A 10,128-nucleotide genomic window follows, 5' to 3' on the forward strand; every position below is an offset into this window, starting at 1 on the left:
ACACAATTTTCCGAAAAGTTGTTATTTTTTCCAAAAGACACAACTTTCTGGATAAAATGGGTCTGAACAGATTTCACTGAACAGACATGTTCCTTGCTGAAAATGGCTATAAAAGGAAGTCAATTTTTGAGTTTTTAAAAACACTGAAAATTTTTTCCTTCTCTGCATTTATTTTTCTCTCAAATAAAATCAAAGTGTCGATCGACTGAGTCTGTGTGACTTGTTGCTGTTCTTAAGTTTGTTGAAGTTAAAGAAGTTTGAGGTACGCTATTTCTTTAACAGGTTTAATCCGTTTTATCTTGGGAGAAATTAATCCATAACCTTGGGTACAGTGGGGGGATTAAATTTCTTAAGGACACACAGTAGTTTCTGTGGACTCGGATTAATTCTTGTATTTTATATTTTTTCTGCTTCATCTTATTTCTGTTTCTGTTTATTAACCTTATAAATACAGGTTATTGTAAGAATAACAAGCATCACATAATATCAATGTGTCACCCGCGTATTATAGATGGGTAATTTCCACATTATCAACTTCCGATCTACTGACTTCAAAACCTCTCAGCCATCCCCTCATTTTAGCTAATTTGATCATATTGTTCAGTCGTTCCATAGCAAGTAGGAAAAGGAAAGGAGACAAAGGGTCTCCTTGCCTTAGTCCCCTCTCTACACTAAAGAAACCAATGGGGGATCCATTCATAAGTACTGAGAATCTCACAGTAGTGATACAATGTCTGATCCATTGGATCCACTTCCTCCTTAATACCAATCTCCCCATTATGGTCAAAAGATATTCCCAATTAACATGGTCAAAGGCTTTCTCCATGTCTAGCTTACAACGTATTCCTGGTTTCATTTGCTTTTGTCTTTTGCTTTTGTCTGGAATCCACTGCATCATTAGCTATCAACACTGCATCCATGATTTGTCTTCCTTGGATAAAAGCCATTTGTCGGGAATCCACAAGTTTAGCCATTACCCCTTTCATTCTCTCTGTCAGAAATTTAGCAAAAAGCTTATAGACGCTGCCTATTAAGCTGATGAGTCTGAAATCTCTCAATTCTTTAGCACCCTTCTTCTTTGGGATGAGATTATTAAATGTTGCTCAAACTTCTTTCAAACACTTCCTGCTCATAGAAGTTTTGGAAAGCTTTCATGACGTCCTCCTTTACCACCTCCCAACATTTTAAGAAAAAACCCGTGGTAAATCCATCAGGCCCAGGTGCTTTATCAATTGCACACATTTTCAGATATTTTAGGACTTCACTCTCCTCAGAGTTCCTCTGCAGATTCTCCTTTTCCTCCTCTGTTAACTCGGGGCAATTTGCATCAGTATAGGAAGGTCTTCCTTTAGTAGTCTCAATATATAGCTTCTTGCAGAAGTCTACTATCTCTCCTTCAATTTTTGTAGGATCGTGAGTTAGTTCTCCTTGGATCACTAGTTCATCAATGTTGTTGTACCTCTTGTGTGCATTGGCCATTTTGTGGAAGAACTTGTGTTCTTGTCCCCCTCTTTTAACCATAGTGATCTTGATTTTTGTCTCCATGAAATTTCTTCATATTTGAGCAATTCCTCGAACTCTAGTAATCTAGGGTTCTTCCTTGTTACCTCGTCCTCTGTTAGTGCTCTACCCTTACTAGCTTCGTCAAAAACAGACAGCTCTTTGAGTAAGTTTCTCCTTTTAGCTCCCAGGTTCGCTTGATCACTCCTGCTCCAGACCTTAAGCTTTTCTTTTAATGCCTTAAGTTTTGAAGCAAGTATGAAATCCGGTCTCCACACTCTACTGTCCAACAACATTAAAATTCCCCCTCTAGTCCCACTAGCTTCCAGACATGCATATTTAACCCATCTCCCTCACCAAATTTGCCTAATCTCCTCTATCACATCCCCCCTCTAACTTAGTTTCTTGCAAACAAATGATGTCTGCATTCCATCCCCCCATAACACTTTTGACTAGTCTTCTCTCATCCTTATTATTCAGTCCCCTTACATTTCATATAACCATAGTCAATCTCTAACACCTCCACATTAGGGCATTTGCACATCTCCTCTTCACATGCCCAAACCATCTCAACCTCACTATCCGCAAATTATCCTATACAAAAGCCACGTTTACCTTGTCCAGATTCTAATCCTTTCCTTCATATTATTGCCATAAATCCATCACAGCATCCTCATTTCCGCAACTTTATCTTTTGTACGTTAGAGTTCTTTACTAGCCAACACTCCATCCCATACAACATAGTTGGTCTAACAATCACCCTTTAGAAATTGCCTTCTCAGTTTTGGTGGCACCTTCTAATCACACTAAGACTCTAGATGAGATCCTCCATTTCATCCACTATTGATATTTTGGGATTGGCCAAGAGGATAACCTTAGCAGGATAGATGGGGCGATTCGTGTGAGATCCAATGTAGATCCAACTTTTCAATCACATCACTATGGGATATGGGCAGAAGGATTTCTCAGGCGGAGAGGGGATTTGTGCATCCAACTATAAGATAAATGACCTTGCTTGCCTTTCGTAATCTGCCAATTGCAATACATGAAAAAGGCTGACATAACCCATATTCAAGCAGCTCTTATAAATGTGCTATTTCAGGGGCCCTGTCAGCCACCGCTTGTTGACGAGGGAAAACATCATCAATTAAAGGGTTCTCACCTCGGATTTAGTTGGAAAGGTTGGTGTTCAGCATGTCCCTTTTTTCTGGTTGAAATTAATGTCTGTGGCACCGAAATGGGAGTTGTAGTCATTCAAGAGGGCCATCCCTTGGCCTATATTAGCCAATCACTCAGTAAAAAACATCAAGGCCTTTCTGCATATGAGAAGGAACTCATTGCATTATTGGTGGCAATTGACAAGTGGAGATTATAAAGGTTTGAGATGTTAAAGAGGAAAGATGATTTTATTCAAGAACAACATGCTTTTTATATAGAGCGGCTATAGAACTGAAAAATACTAACCCACTAAGTTATATTGTAATCTGATAAGATACAAAGCAATAAAAATACTAAAATACAGGAAAGTATAGGAAGTCTTAAATGAATCAATGAGTAGTAGAATACAAGAACCAACAGATAGATAGAAAATAGGAATTAATAACAAACTCCTTAACCTAAAGGATAAAAAATATTATTTGTTAATAGAGGAGACACAACCTCCATCCTCACCATTTCATTAGTAAGACTGATCATTTATTCTCAAGTTCTTGCAAGAACAAAAGACACCACTTCATTGCAGCATAAGGGACAGTCAAAATTGATGGTCTCAAGTTATGAGTTTCACTACAAGAAGGGTGTTAGAAACACTATAGTTGATGCTTTATCAAGGGTACAAGATGACTCAAGTTCCTGTTGTTTAATCTCTCAAATACAGCCTAACGGAGGAAGTGTGCAGGAGTTATGAAAATGATGCAGAAGTGACTCCACTAATAGCTCAAGCAGTGATTGATCTCACTACAGTTACTGATGTTGCCGTGAGTCAGGGCACTTAAATACATAGGCAGGATTTGGGAGGGAAGTCAGACTGACCTGAGACAACAGCCGGTGCTTCATATTCTTTCTTCTAGACTCGTTGGTCATTCAGGGATATCCGCCACAATGCAGAGTATTAAAGCTGTTTTCACTGGTCAACAATGTCTAGCTGACATCAAGAAAGTGGTGCTACAGTCTGACATTTGCCAAAGATGCAAGGATGAATTAAGAGACTTGTCCAGGGTTGTTGCTACCAGTTCATGTACCAGACAAAGCATCAGAGCACATGACCATGGATTTTATTAAAGACCTCCCTAATTCTGAAGGCAAGAATATATCTTTGTCATTGTGGAGAGATTCAGTAAGAATACTCACTTCTTGTCTCAAGCACATCTTCTAAATGATGTTCAAATTGCTAAAATATATACGAAGAATGTGTACGAACTGCATGGTCTACCACAAAGTATAGTTAGTGAAATAGTGACAGATACAAAGTGTTTCTAAACCAATTCTGGAAGGAACTGTTCAAGGACCTTAAGAGTGAATTGAAATTCAACTCTGCTTACCATCCCCAACTGATGGCCAGACTGAGGGTAAATAAATGTCCAGAAAACTACTTGAGATGCATATGCAGTCATAAGCCAAATGATTGGCACAAATGGCTTCCACTGAACTGTGTTTTGTTATAATTCCAATAATCATATTGCCATTAAGTCTCCACTCAAAGTGATGCATGGCTATGATCCTCCACAATTGCCATTTGAGTTGGTGTCTCTATTTTAGGAACTAAGGTGGACTAGTGGCTCCAAGAAAGAAAGATTATGGCTAAGGCACTCAAAGTAAGCTTAGCACAGAATGAAGTTCTATGCTGATAAGAACAGGACTAAGAGAATTTGAAACTGGAGACTGCGTTTAATGAAATTACAGGCAGATTATTGTTGCATTGAGGAGCAACCTCAAACTGACTTTACTATGGCCCTTATCTAGTGATCAGGAAGTGTTGTAGCTTATGAATTGAGATATCCCTCATCAGCAAGAATTGTGTTCCATATTTCTGGTTGAATAAAAAGACCGGTGCTCATGTGATCCCTGCTCTTGATCCTCCTTTATGCTCAGCATATGGACAGCCCCTGAATAAGTAGCCATATTAGATAGTATAGTTGTGCAGAAAGGAAATGCAGCAGTGTCTCAAGTGTTATAGTGTAGTAGCCTAGTAGGCTAATTTGCTCACAGAGAGGGCAACTTGGGAAGATCTTAGTTGTGCTGACTCTCCACTTTTGATACCGCACCCATATCAGATTCTCCAAAAATACACTACTTTTGGCGAATCCGACACGCACCCGTTGGCATTTGTGAAGAGTCCGAGCAACAAAGGGGAAGATTACTTCTTCCAGCTATCTGAGATTCTGAATTGGTGATCCTTGAGGAAGGACTTTAAGGGGGGTGGAATGTCATGATATGAGAATACCAGGAACCAAGTTTGAGCTCAAGAGAAGGAAAGGCTCAAGACACTTCGCCTAAGTAGTTTACATTAATATGTTTTAGCCCTTCTGTATTTCCAGAATATGATTTTCATGTAATTGCACTAGTAGTCCTTTGTGATTTCTGCTACCTAGCAAAAGCATTCCACATGTCCCCCACACATTAGCTGGACAGTGTCCTTATTAGTTGTTTGTACTGCATTTCATCATTTATTTTATCGAATAGATGAATATCAATCTTCTTCCTACATTCTCTTCTTTTCTTCCTTGTCTTCTCTCTATTCTGCGGAATTACTCATGGATTGAGCTCAGTTCTAGCTCAAATCGTGACATATAGCAAAAAACTAACTTATAATTAAGGAAACCTGAAGAAATTAATACAAAACAAAACCAAGAACCTCATCAATTGAAGCCAAAACTCAACATAGACCCAGCCAACTTTGCTCAAACACAAGTTAAAAGTATCCCAACAATTAAAAAATCCCTAAAGAATGGAACTCTCACATGGTAGAATACAACTAATGTCTAATTAAGCAAAACCTGAAGTAAACAGACAAAACAAAAACAAAGAAACTTAGATACTCATGCGAAAACTCTCCAGCACACAAAACTTGTGTAAACAACATATATTCCCAAGCAATCATAACATCCCTAAAGATTGAAACTTTAACATCATAGAAGATAATAACTCCTAATTAAGCAACCTGAAGTAAACAACACCAAATAGACCAACAGAAACATCATAAACTAAACCTAAAATTCTACAGTACACGAGTCACTGACCTTCAGTTGATATCAAGTAATAAAAAACAATAGCATTAGTTACGAAAGAGATCATAGTCACACGGGTAAGAGAAAGACCTTTCTTGGAGAAAGGCAAGAGCAGAGTTGACGTCGATTAATAATGCATGGATTAATAGTGAAGCAATTATTTTTTGTTAAGCGTTTGGTTCACTATTTTTCACTTAATTTTGTATTTAATTTATAAGTCTAAAAATAATTCTTTTCTATTATATCGTTATGTTATTATGAGTGTTTATTTCATGTAATTGGGTCAAAATAGATAATCGTCGGATCGCATAATTTTTTAAAAGAATTATTTATTTCATTTAGTTAGTTAAATCAAATACATATATATATAATTGTTATTAATTTTAAGGTATGATGTACCATTAAGAAGATCAGTGATGGCACAATAGATTTCTAATTTTTTGTGGGTTAAGTATATATTTTAAACTTAATATAGATTTAAGACTACTTAAATTGTTAATACCTAAAGCTTATTTTTATTTTTAAAACAATAGTTCAAGTGGGTAATTGACAAATTATCTTGAATATAAAAAAAATCAAGAAAAAATATTAGTAAAACCATTAAATTACACCAAACGAATTTGGAGAATTAAAAAATAACATTTATAACCACTCTAATATAAATAAAAAGGAAATTAAATTACAAAAGAAATTTTACAAAAAAAAAAAAAAATATTGGGTTAATTTAGTCATTTAGGGATCTTATCCGAGGTTTAACAAATCTTGAATTAGTTATTTCTCCATTTCCAAGTGATAAGATCATACCTCATATGATGGATAAGCATTCCATTGATTAAATCAAATGAAATAACCAAACTATATATTAGTTAAATTAAATTTTAATTCATAAATTATTCTACATAATACCGCCTACTTACGGGCTGACCGACTGAAGTCATAATGTCGAGAAAATGACACATACTTCTTTTAAATTTGCCAAACGTTAATGTTGGTAGCAACTTGTGTTGAATATGAGGATAAAAAATTATCATAAATCTATTTCTTTTTTATTTATAGTATTTTTTTCTACCATATAGAAATATGAATACAAAGACGATCAGTAGATTAATATAATTATTTTGAGGTAAAATAGTAAATTAAGTTATGAATTATCTTACCATGATTATCTTGGCATGATCTCCGTCTGAAATGAAGCCTCCGCCTTTCTGTCTAAGAAAAAAATACTAGTCAATTAGTTATTCATATCTCCGTTGATGCGACCTTAAATCACGGATAACTACCGTCGAATCCATCCAGAAATCACCCACAAAGCCGCTTTTTCCCTTTTTAAGTTTGAACCATTTATACTAACTCAAAATATTATCTCTTCTCCAACTCTCTATTTTTGAAAAAGGATTCATGGAGCTATGTATTCTTCAATATTTAATTTATTTTTGGTAGAGACAATAATATTTCTTTTTTCTTCTACGTTCCTCTCTCTTGCCTAATCAGTTCCTCCATGGCGACCACGGTAAAGCACTAAATTTCTACTTTGATTTCTTAATCAGTTCCTTCTTCAAGTTATTCTATTTGTTCATGCTTACATTTGTTTTCTTAGATCTCCTCCTGTCGATTAGCTTGATTTTAATTTAGTTTTTACTGCTTTATTTATTGATTGGGTTGTAGTATTGTTGCATGCACTGAATTCATGCTTCATGAATTGTTTTCAAAGGTTGCTGGTCCTTTTGCTCTCTTCATTCTCTCCATCTTTCCTTATTTACAACTTATTCTTTCAATAATTGTTTTTCCCTTTATTCTTGGTTATTGAAATTTTTAGTATTTCTTTTGTCGATTATTACTTTGACATGTGGTTATTTGATTTACTTTGAGGAGAAAGTAAAGTTAATGAAACTTCATATCTAGAAACCTCTCAATTTCTCAGAGAAATTGCTATACATCAGGTACACCTAACTTAATTCAATAGTAAAAGAATATCAAAATAAAAGTACGTTACTATGTGTAACTGTTTTTGATGTATATAGTGTTGATTATTTTTTGATGAATATCGTTCTTTTATTTTTTACTTTGGGTGATTTGTTATTTGGTCACAGTTTTGTTTTTACTTTTTCGATTGGTAGTAGTGCATTTGAGTTTAATGTGTTCATATAAAGTTGACTATTTCATTCTTTATAAAACAATTGACATGCTCATAAATATAGAGGAGTTTGAAGATCTATTTCTCAGGATAAAGCCTTTGAGTTTGAATTTGTAACTCTTCAGAATTATGAAGTTTTGATTTTAGTAATTTTATTATTTCTTGAAGGGAAATTATCACACATATTGGTATAATCTTTCTTACTGTCTTGAATCAATCATACATTTATATTTTTTTCCATCTGGATTTGATTTGAAAATTTGAACTATAATTGCATGAAAAAATTGTGATTAATTAATTGTTTGAGTTTTTTTAATGTGATTATAAATGTTGATAATGAAACTCTTAATAATTGTGTTATAATTTGTTTGGCCATATCAATCGATCATTACTTTGAGGTGGAGTATGTATAGTGTTCATTGGCAGAGACTTATGCTATAATAGATTATCAACTTTGAATACTCCCCTATGTTGAGGATTTTTTCCGTTATATTTTTAAAATTTATTTTCATTTTATGGTGGTTCTTAATTACTCCCCTGTTTAAAAAAATGACTTCCTTTTCTTTTTAGTCTGTTTAAAAAAGGATGATCTCTTTCTTTTTTTTGGTAACATTATTATTTAACTTTCCACGTAGCATGTTTAAGGCCACAAGATTAAAGGGCAATTTTGTACATTTGACTTAACTTTTGTCACGCCCCGAGCAACCCCCAAGACGCGGACACGGAATCTGGGACCACAAGTGATCCCAAGCTAACCGTGCTGGCATGACCATGAGCATACTAAAGATAATAAACTGATGCGGAAGCTAAATCATAATTAAATCTGAAAAGATGGAGAATACCCATATTCTATAACTGAGATATTTGAAAACAATGAGTTTAATACAAAGGAAATATTAACTCAATACTAAGCTGAATCTAATTATGTCTGAAATAAGTCTCTAACTAGACTAGAAATACTGGGACAAGCCCCAGCAAAATCTAGCAAAAAATGAAACTAAATGACTAAAGACTGAAATGACACTCATGATTGTTGTCCTCGGAGAATGAGGACTCACCACTGAATCTGCTGAACTGCAGATCGAAAATTGATCTATGCGTGATCTGAATGCTGAGAACCTGAGCCTACATCACGAGAAGATGTAGCGCACATATGCGTCAGTACTTGAAAGGTATTGAGCATGTAAGATAGAGTAAAGCTGAAATAAAACATAACTGAACAAACATAAAAGCAAGTATAATAATATGACATGATAAACGGAATTCTAAGCTAACTGAATGCAATGACCAATTTATAACATTCTGAAACTGAATACTGAATATACTGATAAATGGTCAATGCAGAGAGTCTGACTGATCTGTGGGAGCTACTAATAACCGATAATAAAATCACATGAGCTAAATGTGGAGTCCGATGTATACGCCCCATTAAGAGGACCCAATATACTCTGCGAAGGTATAAAGGCATGCTGGCGTGATCACTAAACTGATTGCCCACAGAGGGGACTTACAACCTACTTGGCTAGTATTTTTGGGACTAATTTGGTACGCTAAACCCTACTCCAACTCGGTATTATGCTACTCCCAATGAATTCTTTAAATTAACTGATTATGTCTGAGTTTCTGTGAATACTGGATAGCTCGAAACTGAACATGCAAATTGAGAATGCAACAATTAATCTGGTAATTATGCATTTTATAACTGAGGCATGTATATCTGAAATGTCTGAAATATCTGACCTAGCATGTGTAATTCAAGAACTAAAGAAATACAAAGCTAGGATTCTGAAATTCATGCAATAAACTGAATAATAACATGATAATTTGATTTGGAACATAAAACTAATAAATTCATGAAGTTCTCTTGAATTTCTAGAAACCCTAAACTAATCATGATATGAAAATCAAGAATCTGACTGAAAACTAAGGACCCAATGGGTGAAAGGAACCCACTAGTGAAATCCCACATTCCTGATGATGAAATCCACGGAAAAATACTTAGGTTTCGAGGCTGGAACTGCTGGAACTTGTTGCGTTCTTGAACTAGGATTCTTGAGCTTTTCCTCCTTTCTTGCTTCTAATTTCTATCTTTTGACTTAGATATGTTTAAATTATGTTTCTAGGCTTAAACTGACTAAAATCTAATTATTTCGGGTCAAAACAACGTAACTTAAGGTTTAAACAAAGTGGGAAAAGACCAAAAGACCCCTGCATAAGTTGTTGCCGGACCAAACGACGGCCAGGACTGACGTCCGTCGTCTGACCGGC

General features: G+C 35.2%; 1 protein-coding gene across 1 annotated transcript in view; it reads right to left on the reverse strand.

Moving 5' to 3' along the window:
* The window catches only part of LOC107015514 (probable prefoldin subunit 3), a gene marked incomplete at its 5' end in the record, with an annotated part of 34,989 nt that extends 29,141 nt beyond the window's left edge, over positions 1-5,848 (reverse strand). The window contains one exon of the mRNA XM_027912233.1: positions 5,817-5,848. Within this exon, the coding sequence (XP_027768034.1) occupies positions 5,817-5,848 (32 nt within the window). The remainder of the gene's footprint in view (positions 1-5,816) is intronic.
* Between the last annotated feature and the right edge of the window lie 4,280 nt (positions 5,849-10,128).

Source organism: Solanum pennellii, chromosome 1 (assembly GCF_001406875.1).
Source record: "Solanum pennellii chromosome 1, SPENNV200".
NCBI lineage: Eukaryota > Viridiplantae > Streptophyta > Magnoliopsida > Solanales > Solanaceae > Solanum > Solanum pennellii.